Below are 18,348 nucleotides of genomic sequence, written 5' to 3' on the forward strand. Positions count from 1 at the left end.
TCACAATATAAGAAATCCAGCAGAGTTGCCACAAATATCAGCCAGAGGGAAACATGGTTTAATAAAATCCTAAATGTCAGGTTATTGCATTTTACCTACTTCATCCCAACAGCACAACAATCCATTGGTTAATCTTTCTTTCTCATTAGTTCGTTTGTACAGATGCAGGCACAAAACTAGCTGAATCAATGATCTTGCACAAGCAGATGATTGCTTCTATCCCTGGAGTAAGTATCAAAACAAATGCCTCTTTTTACTCTCCTGTTTTATTTAACTATTTAGCTCTCTGTGTGTTTTTAACTTCAATGTTTAAGTCACTGAATGTTTCCTCCTCAGCAATCACATGAACCCTGCAGCTTACACCTTTTTTGTTTTGGAGATGTTCCATAACAAAGGTGGGCAACACTTGGCTGATGATTCACATGTGGCCCCAACTGCTTTCCTGCCCTTTGCTGCTGAAATTTCATAGCAGAAAAAAAAAACATACTAAAAGGCAAACACTTTTGCTTTAAAAGAAAGCATGTGAGGAGTCTGCACCATGTTCTGGAAGCCTCTTGTAAGCCCTGTTTGGTTTCACAACAGTGGCTTCACAACAAAGCACAAGTATATACCTAACAAGTATGAATGAAACTAAAAATCAGCATCAATTTCCAGTCCAACGATTACTTGTACTTTGAAATAAAGCAATATAGTAGAGAGTTAAGGGCAGTGGGAATATGTCTGTATGGATTATTCCATTAACAAATAACATATGCTCTCATATTTTAGTACAATAGGAGAAGCAATCAGAAGTAAGAAAATATCCTTTGATTTCATACTGAACTATTAGTATTAATATTCATGAGGTTGATGCACAAAAGCTTTTATAGTTCCATCACTCAGTTTGAAAGAAGCAAAGTGTGGAATCCTTCGTCCAAACCAGTAGGAAGATGGAGGACACTCTTGACAGGAGTCTTTGTGACCTTATTTTTACTGTTTGTTGTCCTGTCAAGTAAACTGACAAGCATAACCGCGGAGAAGACAGAAGGTGGTATAATTCACCTCCACGTAGATTTTATATTAACATAGAAAAACGAGAAGCACTGGGGTCAGCCGTTAAAATATAACATTTGAATAGCTTTACTTTTCTTTCAATCCCTCACGCCACCATCAGTTCCACGTTTCAGCAACTAAAACTCAAAATATCTCTTGCCAATGAGGGCAATTTGTTATCCCCATAAGCTGATTATCTTGAGTTGGAGTCAAATCTGAATATTTTGTTGCAGTATTAACTAGGCAAGTTCTGTTTCTTCTTCTTCTTCTTAAAAATATAGCAGTTGACCGCTGATTATTTTAGAATACTAGGATGTCAAAATTCACATCCACTTATAACAATCCAATTACATTCAGTGAAGCTACACCGGTATAATAGATCTCATATTTATACTGAGACCATGTCATATACTAAATGATATGCAGCCCTTATCTGATTGATCTTTTCTGTATTGGCTTTGTACTCATTCAATAGCCATGATGAGTTCTGCCACAGAATCTTGAGATTCTAGACACTGTGATCCTTTTAACAAGCAAGAGAGAGGAAATTACCTTTATATTAGTTGAAATCTAGGAGTTTATCACATGCACTTTTTAGCCTGATCAGACAGTGAGAGGGGAAACGGTTTTTATCTCACACAAAATTGCTGCTGTGCTGCCATGTAATCATCACCCATCCCTAGCCGTGCTTTTCCCAGCAATTTTTCTACCATGGAAGCTTTCCATAACACCAGAATTGGTTGGTAGACTGCAGCTGAGTGACAGGTAATGGTTGGATGCCAGCGCAACTGCAATTTTGTGTGCGATAAAAGTCGATTCCCCCCATTCCAGCCAGATTTCATCCCATGCCTGGATCAGGCTGAAAAGTGCATGCAATAAACTCCCTAGTGTATGCTAAGAAATCTTAATACAGATATGCATCTATAGTTGTTCCTACTTGGGGCCTGCCTTCTTCCCTATTTTCTGCTACTAGTTTTTTTTATTCTTCTTCATGGGTGGACAAACTCCAGAGATTAGGTGACATTTTTCTAGTCAAAATGCCTATGGTGAATGCACATCAGCCATTCAGAAGATCAGAAAACCACTTCTGGTTTTAGAGTTCTACTCCATATTGTAAAATAAGATTGTAACTGCTTTTAAATTATCATAAGCTGCCTTGGATGAAAGGCAAGACATAAATTCAAGAAATAAAATAAAATAAAGGGATTTGGGGCTAAAATGAAATGTGGAGGGTACATCTTGTTTTAGAGAAGAATCATATGTTCTAAAGCTGTGATTTTAGAAGCGGAATTGCCCTCCCATAATATATTTCATGTAAAAATATTTTTCACTTTAGACAGTTGCAAATACAGCCTTGGTGTACATAGATCCCACTCCTGCTTTTATTAGATCAGACAGTGAGGTTACATACTTTCCCACTCAGGTCTACTCAACACCCAGAAGTATTGTGACATCTTTTGCTGGCCATAAGACCAGGTTTTCAATTGTACTATTTAACTAGCATTGGAGAGGGAGAACATAACTAACCTTTTATTGTTGTGCTTCGGGGAGTAATTAAAACTGACTGTTATTTTTCCCTGTCTTAGTGTGGAACAGCAGCAATGGAATGCATGAGGCAGTATGTTGGAGAAATTTTGGATTTTATAGCTGATATGCATACCTTGACTAAACTGAAGGTGAGTATAGCATTCGGATATATCTAGTCAGATGGTTTTACTGGATCATTACAGAGTTCTGGATCATCTGTATACTGTAGTAAAGAAAACCTCTAGGAGAGAATGTGCTCTCTTGGTTCCAAATGTAATGTCTTATCAGCACTAGGCACTTCAGTGTGTCTTACTTTCAAAGTTAAAACATAATATGATTATTTGATCCACTGGACTTATGACTCTGAGTAATTTTGTTGTTTATGTTGATTTATTTTTGTTACCGACTGAGAACATGTAGTGCATAATACTAGTGTATGCTATGTAGAGCATACACTAGTACTCTATGTACTCTATATGTAGAGCATAATATTAGTGTATGCCCACCCTATCAGTTGTCAACCCCCTCCCCCCATCATGACTGTCCAGCCAGGGAGTGGAGGAGCTACTCAGGTAACCAAGAAACTATCTCTCTCAGTTGCAAGAGGAAGCAAACTGGGACCAATCTCTATTTTGGAGAGCAGTCTACTTTTGCTTCTGCTCAATTGCAGTTGCCCCCAAGATGGACCATTTCTGAGTTGCCTGAGTCATCTCCCCTTTCACTCCTTGGCTAGAGAACAACCATACCTGTAGCCACATTGAACTTGACAAATCTCTATAGGAAAAGGTTTTGGATAAGATTCAAGGGGAAAGTGGATAACTCCTTCTGCACCATCCTGAACAAGACATATAGTGGGCCCTTGGTATCCATTGGGGTTTGGTTCCAGGACCCCCCCCTCCCCTGTGGATACTAAAGTCTGTGAATGCTCAAGTCTCATTAAGTACAATGACATAATAAATTAACATCCCTTTTATAAAATGGCAAAATCATGGTTTGCTTTTTGGAATTTATATATTTTAAAAATATTTTCAAGCTATGGATAAAAAATCATGGATATGGAGGGCCGATTGTACATATTATAGATGCATATGTCAGCAACAAAATTCTAGCACTGGGTAATTTCAGTCTGCGGTATGAATTCTGTCTTTGTGGTTGTCTTGAGCTATAAAATTGATTTTTTGTTGAATTTTAAGGCACAACCCAACAAAGTATTTTTTTTACCCAAACTCTGACTGAAGAGTAGCACATAAAGATATAAACCCAATTGTTAATTCCTGCTAGAGAAGATTTGCTGAATCAATGGGAACTTGGGAAAGCATACTGACATATGCTTCATTGATTAAATGCATCTGTTCTAGTTGGGATCAACAATTGGAGTTAGGCCCAAGATTTTTAATGCATTCTGAAGATGATTGGAAAACAAATGCTTCTTTCCTAAGAGTGTTGGTTAAAAAGGGAACTGCCAGTGCCACTTTGATCATTTTTTGTGTGGATTCAAGTATGGCCTTTGTCCTTAGTTAGGAACACATTCTTTTACTCATATTCTTTACTATGACAGCTTTCTTATTATGACAAATGGGAAACTTGCAAGAATCCCAGTTATCCACTGCCCTCATCACACTTTGTCAACTCAAGGCTGTGACACTTAGTTCACAGGCAACAGATGCAAATGTATTTGTTGAAGGGAGGGGAGGGAGCATTTAATCAGCTTTTTTTCAACATGGAGCCTCCCAGATGTGTTGGTTGGGTATGATGGATGTGGAAGTCAAGACATCTGGCTGGGTTTGCTGAGAATTGTTAGTCAAACACATTCATGGAAAGCTTCAATCAGGTATTAAAACAAGTGCTATGTATTTTACATCTGCTGTTTTGTTCTTGCTTGCAAGAATGAATAATTTGTAAAGCTCTCACCCTGATAGATCAGATTATAAAAGTTTTTAAATATCTTCCAACTATTTCCTACATTCTAGGACTTGCCTGCAAAAAAGAAAAAGAACAAAAACCTTGGGGGTTTTTTGTGCAAAACATGTTTGGGGAGCAAAATATTCTGTTTTTTAAACAACCCTTGGGTTTTTGTACAAAATGCATTTTTCACCCTCCCCCATTACTATTTTTTTCCCCCTTTGGTGGTTGGCCATATTTTTTTTAGCAAAGCACCATGCTATTCATCACATCACTATTCCTTGGCTCTTGAATAGTCATGATCTAGAATTTGATTATAGACAGTGAGGAACCTAGAGAGATATATGGTGGCAGGAAGTCTCCTGATGTGTTCCAGCTAAATGCAGTGTAGTTCAGCAGTGCAACAGAATGATAAAGCAATTCCTATTTGTGTGATGAGAAAAAGTCATCCAAAGGAGAGGTGATAGATTAATTGCTTGACTGCTTCTCTGGGTGGGGTATTGTACTGACCAATAAGTAATGGTGTTTCCATAGCCTATGATCACAATGCTTCTAAGGTTGATTCTTTACTATAGATTAGACAGTCTTCAGTCGACTATTTTCATCTGAACTGGGTAACATTCCTGTCCATTAAAATAGCTTTAATATCCAATTTATTTCCTTTCATTCCTTCACTATGTTGAATGTCCTTCTACCACAGAGTCACATGAAAACATGTTCTCAGCCCCTGCACGAGGACACCTTTGGTGGGCATCTCAAGGTTGGTTTAGCTCAGATTGCTGCAATGGAAATTTCACGTGGCAACCACAGGGATAACAAGGCAGTGGTCCGTTACTTGCCTTGGCTTTACCATCCTCCTTCTGCAATGCAACAAGGGTAAGAAAGACCTGGACACAAATGGAATGATTATAAAAGGGAAGTTCATCATACACTCACAAAAAACTTCTAGATACCCTCTAATGGCAGCCTTAAACATTTACCCACAATTATGTTTCAGATAAGCCTTATCTTCATAATGCATGTGCTAGTTGCTGGGTAGCTTAAATTTTCCTAGTGGAGAAATACTGTGATTTTCATTTTAAGAAAACTGGATATCTCTTTAATACAAACAAGAAAAAACATGGAGAAAAGACTTTCAAATCTGCATCAAATAATCTATATTTGCTTATTTAATGCTGGGGGGGGGGAGGATCCCACAGAGGCACTTTACGTAGTGTTCACATCATTACCAGCATCACCAGTAACTTATTATTATAGTTTATAACAATAAATAACAATAAATGTTGGCATTATCATCATCATTTGTAGTTGTGTATTATGGGTTTACATTAATTAATGTTCTTGACATTGCCAATTGAACAATTTAAAATGGAGAGCAGTGGAAATGATACCCCAAAATATAAAATTAAAAAAAGTTAAAATTGTTAAAACTGTTTACATGTACCTATTAAATGAAATCATTAGACTCTAAAGGTTTTAATAAAAAAAGACATGTTTTCATTTGACTGTGAAATCCATTGATGGTGCTAATTGGGCATCTAGGGGTGAGCAGCCCTAGTGGTGATATTGTTATTATTATGTTGGAGTAGTTTACACTTGGCAATAGGAAACTGAACCACAACATGTTTTTTTTCCAACAGGCCCAAAGAATTCATTGAATGTGTATCTCACATCCGGTTGTTGTCCTGGCTCCTGTTGGGGTCACTGACGCATAGTGTTGTCTGTCCGAATTCCCCTTCAGCATGTATGCCCATTCCACTGGATGCAGGCTCTCATGTTGCTGATCACCTAATTGTCATCTTGATTGGGTTTCCAGAACAGTCTAAGGTAAATGAATTCTGCTAGATGATGATCAACTAGGTATGCTCTATAGAATACAGCCTTGTTAAATGAATGACCACCTGTTTCCTCAGGCAATTAATATTCATCAGAGCTATTACCCTCTGACAGTGATTCTGAGTCCTGATGGTTTTGCAAGTCCTTGCTTGAAGACAACTGGGCAGTGTCTCAGACTGCTTTAATTATGTTCCCATCACCTTTACAACTATTAGGCAATTGACCCTTCTGTTTTCTCTCTACACACTGTAGGGCATCCCCAGCTCCCCAAGTCTGTCCTCTTACTCTGACTGGTGTGAGAGCTGTTAAGCCAGTAAGCAGATGGGTGGACAGATCCTGGTCTACAGTGTCTACTGTTTTAGTGGGAGCCTTATAGGGTTACTATATGCCCAGTGGCTGGATTGTAAAATGGAAACTTCAGTAAATTTTAATGGGTTTTGATGGCATTGGATGAAATTTAACCTTCTACAAGTGGACTTCCACACACAGAACATGATTTTCCCCATCCTCTCCACTCCCATCCCAAAATCTACAGATGGAGGGTTGGGTTTGCACCAAGGCGGGGGGGGGGGAGGTTTCCCCCTTTTCTCCTGATGGAAGAGGGAGTTAATCTGATACCCCCATTACATTGTTGTAAGGTCTGCCAATCGGAAGATATTGATCTCATTGCTGATGAATGAGAAGGACATTCCCACCCACTAGACATGCTCAAACTGTAACACAAGCACAGTTCTTATTCAAATTGCTCAGAAACACAGACTTGCTTGCAGAATTACATAGACGTATAATTTGGGTATTGCATATTCCTGTGGGAGCTTTTTTGGCTTGAAGGTATTTCAGGGGGTTCTTTAGATACTCACAATCATGATGAAAACTTCAGGGGTCTCTGCTGCTCAGAGTTGTACCATTCTCCCATTCCTGCTTCAAACAAATATCTGTCTTTTTATGGGCGTAAAGCTCACCCACTCTTTAGCCTAACTTGTGAATATAAAGCAGTGGTTTTGATATGGTTGAGTTGCTGTATCAGTCATAGCATGCTGACAGGAAAGAAAATCTGAGGGAATCCTTGATAGACCACTCTTTGATTAGGATTACTTTGACAGGTGTGTGTGTTATTGGAGGAAGGGAATTGTTATGCTCTAGTACTTGGAGGGAGAATGTGTTCAGCCATCATGTTACTTCTAGAAAAGCTAAAGTTTTTTTTCTTATTTCTCTTCCTCTAGACCTCTGTCCTGCACATGTGTTCCCTCTTTCATGCCTTTATATTTGCCCAGCTGTGGACAGTATATTGTGAACAAGCAGCAGTTGCTCCCACAGTCCAAAACCAGAATGAATTCAGTTTCACAGCAATCCTCACCGCTCTCGAGTTCTGGAGCCGAGTAACGCCGAGCATCCTCCAGTTGATGGCACATAACAAGGTGGTGAGTCAGAGGCAGTGACAGACAAACCATTTGAAATGAAATCCTAGGTCTGTAGATGGACACACATACAAATGGCATCAACCCTTGTGGAAAGGGCAGTAGCTCAGTAGGAGACCACATAGTGTGTATGCCGAAGGTCACAGGTTCAGATCCCAGCACTGCCAGCCAGTGGCTTTGGGGGGGGGGGATGCAGACCACACCAGGTGACATCCCAGAGGAGGAGTGACACACACACAATTGGACACTCCTTTCCCTTTGGTGCAGGAGGGACAAACACATGTCCTTAGCAATAGCAGTTTCATTTATATACCACTTCATACAGTACTAAGCAGTATCTAAGCAATTTACAACTGTAAGCTAATTGCCCCCAACAAGCTGGGTACTCATTTTAGCAACCTTGGAAGGATGCAAGACTTAGTCGACCCTGAACCCCTGGCTGGAATTGAACTCAATGGCTGCAGTGCTGGCATTTAAATACTGTGCCACCAGGTCCTTTGTGGCTGTTCTGTCGCAAGGCTACCTCCCTGTCTTCTGTTATAATTTATTCTTTATTGTTTATATTTTTATTATTATTTACATTTATATTACTGTTTATTTTAAATATATTTTAACTCTATTTTCACCCCACAAAGCACCCAGAGTTGCTTAAAGGCATCAGAAATGAGACAGTTCTTACCCACAGGCTTGCAGTCTAAAATATACAATACAGAAGAAAAGATAACTGGAAGGAGGGAAGGAAGAAAAAAAGCAAACTCAGGGCTCCTGATTACAAAGTTCTCTCCTGCTCCGGTTACATATTTAACTCTTTGTCCTTAATATAGAAAAAAATTACTCTTCTATAAGTACTCTTATACTCTTCTTCCTTGCTTTCCTTCTGGTGGCAGGTGAAAAACTGTGCTATTCCAACAGGCTTTTCTGTTTTTGACTGCAATATTCTTTTTTTTTTAAATTAATCTTTAAATGGTTTTATTTCTATAGATTGCTTAATTAGAGCTTTATAACATTACAAAAGAAAGCTGATAGGGAGAGGCAGAGAAGCAGCTTTCTGCTTATCTTTCCACACTTCCATTCTCCTTCAAGAGAGAGACAGTAATAAAAGTGTGCCTTTTGCCAAAGTGCTTCTAGTGCATGAGGTAAGTAGAAAGCCACTTTTCTGTCACTCTGTCTCAGCTTACTTTTGTAATGTGATAAGGTTCTTGCATTTGAAAATGCTTTTGAAAATAACCTTTGTATATTTTTACTGATGTTTTCCTGTTTTTAATCTGTATTAGTTGTAAAATTTTGTAAGCTAACTTGAGTTCCATTGGGTGGGCAAAGGCAGTATCTAAATGAATACAAAACAAATCAATACAAAAACAGCAGCAATAACAACATCAACAGAATGAGGAGTGTTAAAATCCACTTTTGATTGATTTTTGTGTGTATGTGGCTTTAAAGATTTACCATCTCTGCACTGGCAATCCCTTTTGTAGAACAAATAGTACTACCTTTGAATCTCTGGAGTGATCTGAAATATAATCCAACTAGGACTTCCATATACGTAATAGTAAAGCATTGCTACAAAAGACGGGGGATTAATTCTGTGAGTAACATGTGGGTAATGCAATATCTCATGACACTGTTTTATATCAGACAACTTAAAATTATGCTTATGACTTAAAAGATGGGGAACATGTTCCAGTATGTCATATCTTATACCTTGAAAAAAACTGAGGAATTCTTATTCATAACTCAGTAGTGGTTAAGAATGATAAATTACTTCAGTTGAAGAAGAGAATAAATAATATTTAGGAAGTGAGTTAATTTTTAGAGAATCCTGTAAAATCTGGGGGCAGCTGATTTGGAAAGGTGATTTTCTGCCTCTGTGAAGAATAGTGGCTGGCAAGAATGGGATGTTGGGATTGGGAAGGACTTTACAAGGGCTAGGTAATAAAGCTGTGTACTACAGCTCCCAGAATCCCCCAACCATCATGGGCACTTGTAGGTGGAAGTGGACTTGGTGAAAGAAACAGAACATTGTTTGATTACACTAATTATGGGAGTTAAAAGTAAAAAAATTCACAGAGAGTCACAGCTATGAGCAAAGGTAAATGTTTGTTTGTTGGCTATTTAATCTGAAATGTCAGTTTGGATTATGTATTGACTGCTCTTATTTTCATTGCTGTACTAATGAATTTAGGTTAATCCTCTCAGCCACTGTTTTTTTGTTTCCCTGATGTTCATACAGTGGGTATTTATTTCATTCCAACCTATTTTCCCCCCAGATGGTAGAGATGGTGTGCCTCCATGTGATCAGCTTAATGGAGGCTTTGCAAGAATGTAATTCCACTATTTTTGTCAAGGTAGGTCAGCTATCTACTGAGAAGGCATATATGCTTTAAAGATGGCTGGAATCCAAAAGTTTCCAGGCTCCCTCTTGCCACTATCCCCTGAGAAACAGCTCCTAAAAAATAGGGGATTTTCCAGAGTAGAATTTCATTTAGTGCAAAATGTTGTATGCAGAAGATCTAGCCAGGAAGGTTAAAAAAAGAGAGAAAACAACACTATTTATAACCTTCAAATCCTTAGGGGGCAAAAATTGCTTCAGTAATCCAATGCATCTGGTAACATGACTTTCGGTGAACTTTTGTCTAATTTGGCTCAACCCTTGTCCAAAAAGGATGTAGTTCTTAGTAAAATCTAGGAGCCAAGGGAAAAGATGAAAATATAAACAATGATTTTTGTGTGGTTTATTGGGTTTCCAATGAAAGGTGTCTGTGTTATTCAATGCGAGGCATTTGTTGCCAACTGATGAAAAATATTTTGGACCATTTCACTGGAAAAAATGTTCAGAATCCAGGCAGCATTCTGTTCAGCCAACAACAGGTTCAGCCAAGAGTGTATGAGCAACTTGGGGTTAAAGGAATATCTAAATAGTTTCCACCATTATCTTCCCAATTGCCCTTCCTTCCTGTTCTCCCCCTAGCAAGACTAGTCTTGCTGCCACAGAGTGCTTCCCAATGTGGAGGAAGATCCAAGACTGGCATTCACAAACTGATACCTACTAAGTGTGTTAAAATACAATTCCCATCATCTCCAGCCAGCATCTTTTTGTAGACTATTGGTAGGCATAGTGTGCCCTGTAAGCCCTATTTTTGTCACCTGAAGCTATCCATCATTCCCCCAAGATGCCCCAACTTTCCAATTTTTTAAAAGGGCTATTTTGGGGCAATTTTGCCCCAGAACTATGCAGAAAGTTTCCCAAACATGTGAAACATGTGAAAATGCCTCACCCAACCACCACAAGCACCCCAGAACCCTGTACTTCTGTTTTGCTCCACAGTCCCTTCCAAAATGGCAATAAGTGCTGGCACAAGGTTACTTGTGTCATTGGACCCTGGGCACAACCCCATTGGTCACCCCTATAGTAGATCAAGATGTCTGAAAGGCCCCAACTGAAGGAAGGCTGATCTAAGCACCAGATCAGCCCCCAATGCAAATATACTCCTCCCTCCACATTAGCTGGGGTTAGGGGCACAGGAGCCTCGTGAATATGGGAAAACCACAAATACTGATTAATCAGTATAAGACATTAAGACAAAAATTTGTACATCAAGATTGGGATTTGGAGTTGAAATCAGCAGACTCAAAATGTTTTCCAAATTGAGAGCTGAACTGAATCTTGGGGTCAGTGTACCCCTCAAACTTCTGCTTTCTGTAGCTCCAGCTTTGAGTCTGATAGCCACTGTAAGGAGAAATATGTACCTCAGCCCATTTGCTAGTCCCAGCTAGAGTAGATCTAGTTGAATCTAATGGAATTGCTGAATGGTAACACAACACCTGTGTAAATTGCACTGATTCAGTGGGTCTTCTCTAGTTTGAGCTACTATTTAGATTTAAGCCATTTCTTCTTAACACTTTAAGATCTTTGCCTCCAAACTCTAATGCAGTTGTGGTCTGTAAGTGTTCATCGGGAGTCCCTGAACAATGTGGTTGTTAATTGGGGTGTTCAAAATAAGGTTTGGATCTAAGCCATCCATAGAACTCTGCCAAATGTAATATTATCTAGACTGGCCAGTGAAATAACATTCCCCAAACAGTGCTTTATCTCATGCTGTCAATACTGATTAGATTTTGCATGTAGCTCTCAGTAGCTTAATTGGAAAATTGCAATTCTTGATGCCATTTGGAGGAACATTTTCGAAAAAATATATCCAATTCTTTTAATGATGTTGGTGCACATGGGTTACATTACAAGATGCTTTTCATATTTGTAGTGAACCTGTCTTACTTTTTAAAAAAACCACTCTTCCCAAGTCTCTTTGTATTTTTAATGCAAACAAACAGAAAATTGAGCTCACAAATGTTAGAAGTTGCTGCAGTTAGGTATTCAGGCAGAACTGTCTTAGAAATAAGAAACTAGCACAAGGATTCAGCAGTGTGAATTCACTGAATATCATCCACAAGACATGGGTCCCCTGCATGGATGCCTTTCTAGGGACACTGTGAGGCACAGTTGCCATTTAAATACAATTAGTGTTCATTCTGTAATGTAGTGCAGTGGTTAGCTTGTTGGGCTGGTCCTCAGTGTTAGCTCAATCCATTCCAATTTTCCAAGCAATGGAATTTGGAGGCATATAATGACAAACTTATTTTGTTGAGACTCACTCTAGCCAAACAGCCACCCCTGTGCCCCTTAAATAATAAGTGATTAGACAGAACCCTAGGCACAAGTAAAGTTCTTGTACTGTTTGTGGATGAATGTTATCAGTATGTATCATGGTTCATACTTAAGACTAAGAACAATTGCCAATATCCCATCTAACCTAGTATAATGTAGTATCATGGAGTTGCAATAATTCATCATGAACATGCTTAATACAGACTTTCTCTCCTCCAACAGCTTATCCCAATGTGGCTACCAATGATTCAGTCGAATCTAAAGGTAGGTTTTGCTTCCTGATTGCCCTTCAACTATCTTTGATCTTTTTACATTTGTTTTTGACACAAACAAAAAGCACCCATGACCCTACAAGCATCTGCCATTGTTAATAACAGCATTTATTAAAGCTCTTTCTGATAGCAAAGTCTGTGACTGAGGGGTTGTCTACACTGGGGAAAAGTCCAAGTAGACCCCACATCTCTTCTGCCCCAAACCACCCTGGAACTGACCCACACCTGTTTTCTCTGCAGTAGTTGTTTACATGTGCTGATGTAGTTGTGATCTATTGTTGTGACTACAGCCTTTCCCCATCAGCTCCAAAAGCCAGGAGCTTGGCAAGAGCCTCCATTTACCAGTTCTCCACCTAGGCCAGTTCACCATCTGGAACAGCCCTCAAAGAACGGTTTTTCCTCCTTGTGAGGCACCTGGCACCTCATTCTGATCTCAGAGCATGCCAACAGCAGTGGTGCAAAGGAGGGAAAAACCTTTCTGTAAACATCCCTTTGGATAGGGAACTGGGTTTTCCTTCTTCAGCACTGCTGGTGGTGGCACACTTTAAGATCAGAACGAGGTGCCGGGTGCCTCACAAGTGAAATAAACCTTTCTTTAAACATAGTAACAGGCAGGGAACTGGCTCAGACATTGAGAAATGGAGGCACCTGCCAAGCAGTGATCTGTTGACAGCAGGAGCTGATGGAAGAAAATGGCAGCGGCTGCCAGGCAACAATGTCTTGCCTCTACCCCAGTGCAGTCTGCACTGCAAGAAACACTGGCATTTCTTGCAAACTAGTAAACTGAGTTTTTAAAACTTGAGTTTGGTGTGAATAGAACCGTACATTGTGTGCCTTGATCATGCCAGATTTGTGGGAAATGTCATGCATTGTGTGTACGGATTGCATCAGATTTGGGGCAGGGGCATTTGGGATTTACTCCACCTCTAGACAAGCCCTGAGTTTGTGTTTCTCTCTCTGGCTGGAATCTTTTTAGTGACATTTGCATGTGTATGTTGTGCTACTCGTGTGACTTTTTGGGACAGTGCACAATGGTAATATCCAGTTGATGGCAGCAGAAGCAGAGTTGTGCATGTGATAGCACATGAAAGTACACAGAGTAGTGATTGCATAATGGATTGTTAACCATACTTATGCCTCTTTTCAAACAGCATTTATCTGCTGGGCTCCAGCTTCGCTTGCAAGCTATCCAGAACAACGTGAACCACCATAGCCTTAGGATGTTACAAGGATCCGTTCAGATGAACACCAACTCCTCTGTCCTCCGCAAATGGCTGCAGTGCACCCAATTTAAAATGGCTCAAGTGGAAATCCAGTCATCTGAAGCGGCATCTCAGTTCTATCCTTTATGAACAGGGCGAAATGTTTTTGAAAAATTTAGTTTTGTCTAGCAATAATAGGGCTAAAGCTATATGACAAAAGGCCATCTTTAAAAAGTATATAACAGTACTGTAGCTACAATTTTGTTGTCTTGTAGACATAGGGAACTAAGTGAAATGACTAAAGATAATGGTCTGGTTGTGTCTACCCATAACAACAGGCTGTTGTAGCTGGTCTCAATAATAATGACCCATAAAATGTGTGAGGTTACTCTCTGAAATGAGCGCTTCAGTTGCTCATCTCACTGAATGATTTGAACTTACATAAATGTTAACTTGCCACATTTTTATTCATTCACTGGTTCTACTTTAGTTGGGATTAACAGTTGGATTGAGGCCTAGGATTGCTTAAATTGGTCCTGGCCCAATATGTTTAGCAAGACATTTAAACACATGTGTTTGAACATGTTCTTTTTTTAAAAAAAAAAATTAAGAAAAAGACTCTTCCCTTCTAATTATTTTTATATATTTAAATACAGCAGTTATCTGTGTGTACAGATACCCATGAGTCTTCTTTTGGGTTTCTATTTTTTAGGGTGTAACACAACCAAAGAGGGTTTTAGGAACCTTCTAAGTACTTTATGTTGTTGTTGTCTTGAAACTCAAAGTCAGCAATGCAATAAATATTGTCACAATAAAATGGTGACCCTATACTGAGGATTTTTTTTTTTTTTTGCATATATTTTTTCTTTTCTTTTCCAAAACAACAGCAACAGTGGGCAAGCTCCAATGGAATGGGTGGTTTGGACCTTGTCCCAGGCTCCATAGTTTCAGCGGAAGCCACATAGTCCTTAGAGAGGAAAGGAATGAGGTGAGAGCCTTCCCAGTTCAACATCCCTACTCTCATTGGCTTGCCACTCTATCTGATAGGTGGCCCTTGCAGAACAGGGCTGGCAGGAACAATGGAGTGGGAAAGGTAGATTTCTGGGATCAATGGTGACCTTTTTCTGATCAGATCAGAATCAACCTGATTGTTTTATAAAGTGCACTTACAGATTAGGTGGTTAAACTGTGCCAGTCCACTAATCTAATTTTTTGTTTGTTTGTTTAAGAACCGTTGAATAAGGTTATGTACTTTTAACTTTCTTTCCTTGCCGACAACTCTCCTGCAATTATTAAACGGTTAAGTAACCTCCTGTATACTGCTCTCTGTATAATATAGCCTGTACTTTATTCCTGCTTAAATACCTGTACACAGTAAGATTTAAAAATAAGTCCCTTTCCTGTGGTCAATGGGGAGAACGTGAATGTTTCGGGCTTTCCTGGGGTAAATGGTTTGGGATGTAGATTTGCATATACAGTACATAGAAATTATAGAAACTGCATAGAAAGTGATGTTAAATATTTTTAAAGGGTGAATTTTACTAAAACTGAGAAGGCCTGATCCATGGAGATGTACAGAAAAACCACCTGTTGCATTGCAGGGGGCTTTGGATCAGAGCCTCAGAACAACAGAATTCCTTGTAATTAAAATTTAGCCTTTTTGTGTATACATACATAATTGAGATATACTGTATTTATTGCTGTAATACTGTGGATAAAGAAGTAAAATTGAAACTTTATATTAAACTTCTATGAAATACATAACTCTTTAATACTGCATTTAATATATTGGTTAATATTTTCTTTCAAATAAACTCAGTAGCATATTATATTGCATTTCTCATAGCTATTATATCTCTGTGTACCTATTCTACAGTTCTTTTTATACAACTGTGAGAGATACAGTGGTAAAACCTTTCTCCATTGTTGAGATCAGCACTGAGTTTTCTTCAATTATTCAGCAAGGGGCATTGCAGAACTAAACTGCAGAATTAAATACCACCAGCACGGAATAAAATTAACCTGAAAAGTGTTCCAGAGTGCTTGATTTGGTTCCCACAATGTGAAATCTGCCTTGTTCCTGTGTATCTAATTACTGTACAATATTTTGTTAATGGGAAGAAAGCAAAGCTTTTTTCATGGACTGAAGTTCCCTGAATCTTCTTGGGGAGTCTTGGACTCATAGACCAAAAACAATTAAGTTCTCAAAGAACTTTATCACATGGGGGCAATTGGAAGTATAAACAGTGATTATCCCATGAAAATCACGCATTCGCAATTAAGATTTTCAAACAGTGTCACGTTTAGAGCGCCATTATCATGGGAATATCCCATGAGAATCGCATAATAGTGATATAGGCTTTCATATGACGTCGTGATGAAAAGCGATTAAAGTGCCACTATTCTGGGAATAACCAGGCAATAAACAGCAACAAGGCATTCAGTGAATGATTTGTTGCTGTTTATTGCTTGTTTTTTCATGCTATGTGTGAAAATGTTAATCGCATTCTAATCGCAATTGCATGATTTTCACGGGATAATCACAATTTAAATTACCATTTTTTCTCTGTGTGAAAAGCTTTGCAAGGCTGTCACCACCCGGCTTGCCTAAGTATTCATAAAGGATGACTTCTGTTTTTCAATGAGGAGGAAGAGGAGGAGGTGGATGAGATGATGATGATGATGATTATGATGATGATGATACATATTTATAGACTGTCTTTCTGCTGAAATTGGGACTCTTCCTTACTATTTAAGGGAACAATAGAGTTAACACATACAAAACGCAAATATTAAAATAGAATTAAACCATTCAAACTTCCAGTTAAAAGAATAAAATGCATTTAAAAAGATAAAAAGCAATTTAAAACAGTTTAAAACAATGCAGCATCCACCCTAGCCTGCTCTGTATTAACTTTCTCTTTTAAAATCCTGTTGTATAAAAAGGGTTTCTCCTGCCAAAGGAAGGACAACAGGGAGGGGGCCATTCTGGCCTGCTTGGGAAGAAAGTTCCAAAGCTTAGCAACAGCCATGGATAAGGTTTTCTCTCTTTCGCATCCCCACCAGCCTTGCTTGTGAGATTTCTAGGCTTAATTTATAGTGACTTTTGGTAACAGGCATCATGTATAGTGGTTTGAACGTTGGACTACAACTCTGGTGACCAGGGTTTGATTCCTGGCTTGGCCATGAAACCCACTTGCTGACCTTGGGCAAGCCCCTAGCCTCGGGGGAAGGCAATGGCAAACCTCCTCTGAACAAATCTTGCCAAGAAAACCCCATGATAGTTTTGCCTAGGGTCATCATAAGTCAGAAACCATGTGAAGTTAAACAATAGTAACAAGAAATGTTGGAGAAAAAAATAAGGAGTCCAGTACATTATGCTAGCAGTTGTACTGCACCCCACCCCCAGGTGGTCACACAATAGTGACAAACAAAGGCAGACAAAATCTGCTGAACACTGATATTTTAGACCAACATGACTGTGAATGTAAATCCCCCATGTAGGATTATTACTAGTTAGTATCTGAAAAGGCCAAAGATAGCAGAGGTGGAAGACCTAAACTCACTTGCATATGTGTGTGTGTGCATGCCTTCAAATCACTTGTTGACTTACAACAACCTTATGCAGTTCATAGAATTTTCTAAGGCAAGGAAAACTCAGAGGTGGTTTTGCCAGTTTGTTCCTCTGAAATATAGCCTACAACATCTGGTATACCACTGACTAAGTATACAAGAATATACTGGTCAGCATCCAATGGGATTGTTTGCACTGGGAGAGAGGATTTCCCATGTAGCCCCCTGCACCCCTTTATAGCCAATTCTAAAGGGTGGAGAATGAGCCCCTCAGCACATTTTTAGATGTTGTGTAGGTCTGCAGAAGGATAAAGAGAACAAAATGTTGCCTTATAAGTGGTTGGCAGGTAGACTGATGTTCAGTTTAAGCCCTTTTGTTTAGATGTACATAAAATAATGTCCACTGATGATTTATGTAACTTTAATGTAGAAAATGAAGACATTGAAATCGTTAAAGATTTTCTATACTTTGGCTGAGTCATTAATCAGAAGGGAGACTGCAGTCAAGAAATCAGACGAAGACTAGGACTTGGAAGAGCAGCTACAAAAGAACTAGACAAGATCTTGATGTGCCAAGATATTTCCCTGAATATTAAAGTTAAGATTTTCCATGCTACTGTATTTCCCATCACTATGAGTGGACGTTAAACCTAGATGGCAAAGAAAGCTGACAGGACAAAATTCAATTCATTTGAGATTAACTGCTTTCAAAAAACACATGGGAGTTGTAGTCCAAATAAAGAAAGCTCTGCTTTGAAGAGAAAACATTTTATTTATAGTAATGTCTCCAAAGCAGCTTGCAGTCAAGAATACACAGTGTAATGTAATCCAATATTGCATATGAGAGAGAAAGAGATAGTGTGTGTGTGAGAGAGAGAGCAAGAGCGCGAAAGAGATTTCCAAGGCAATGCTCTCACTTTTCC

At 39.0% G+C, this 18,348-nt stretch overlaps 1 protein-coding gene across 8 annotated transcripts in view; it reads left to right on the forward strand.

The window, feature by feature from the left end:
• The window catches only part of UNC79 (unc-79 homolog, NALCN channel complex subunit), a 147,980-nt gene extending 132,132 nt beyond the window's left edge, over positions 1-15,848 (forward strand). For 7 of the 8 annotated variants that reach the window (XM_042445517.1, XM_042445521.1, XM_042445518.1 and 4 more), the window contains 8 exons: positions 150-227; positions 2,619-2,708; positions 5,162-5,337; positions 6,102-6,288; positions 7,521-7,718; positions 9,983-10,060; positions 12,601-12,642; positions 13,802-15,848. In XM_042445517.1, the coding sequence (XP_042301451.1) occupies positions 150-227; positions 2,619-2,708; positions 5,162-5,337; positions 6,102-6,288; positions 7,521-7,718; positions 9,983-10,060; positions 12,601-12,642; positions 13,802-14,002 (1,050 nt within the window). In that variant the 3' untranslated portion in view covers positions 14,003-15,848. The remainder of the gene's footprint in view (positions 1-149; positions 228-2,618; positions 2,709-5,161; positions 5,338-6,101; positions 6,289-7,520; positions 7,719-9,982; positions 10,061-12,600; positions 12,643-13,801) is intronic. The other variant, XM_042445520.1, reaches the window with a different exon arrangement.
• Positions 15,849-18,348: the final 2,500 nt, after the last annotated feature.

This window comes from Sceloporus undulatus, chromosome 1 (assembly GCF_019175285.1).
Source record: "Sceloporus undulatus isolate JIND9_A2432 ecotype Alabama chromosome 1, SceUnd_v1.1, whole genome shotgun sequence".
Classification (NCBI taxonomy): domain Eukaryota; kingdom Metazoa; phylum Chordata; class Lepidosauria; order Squamata; family Phrynosomatidae; genus Sceloporus; species Sceloporus undulatus.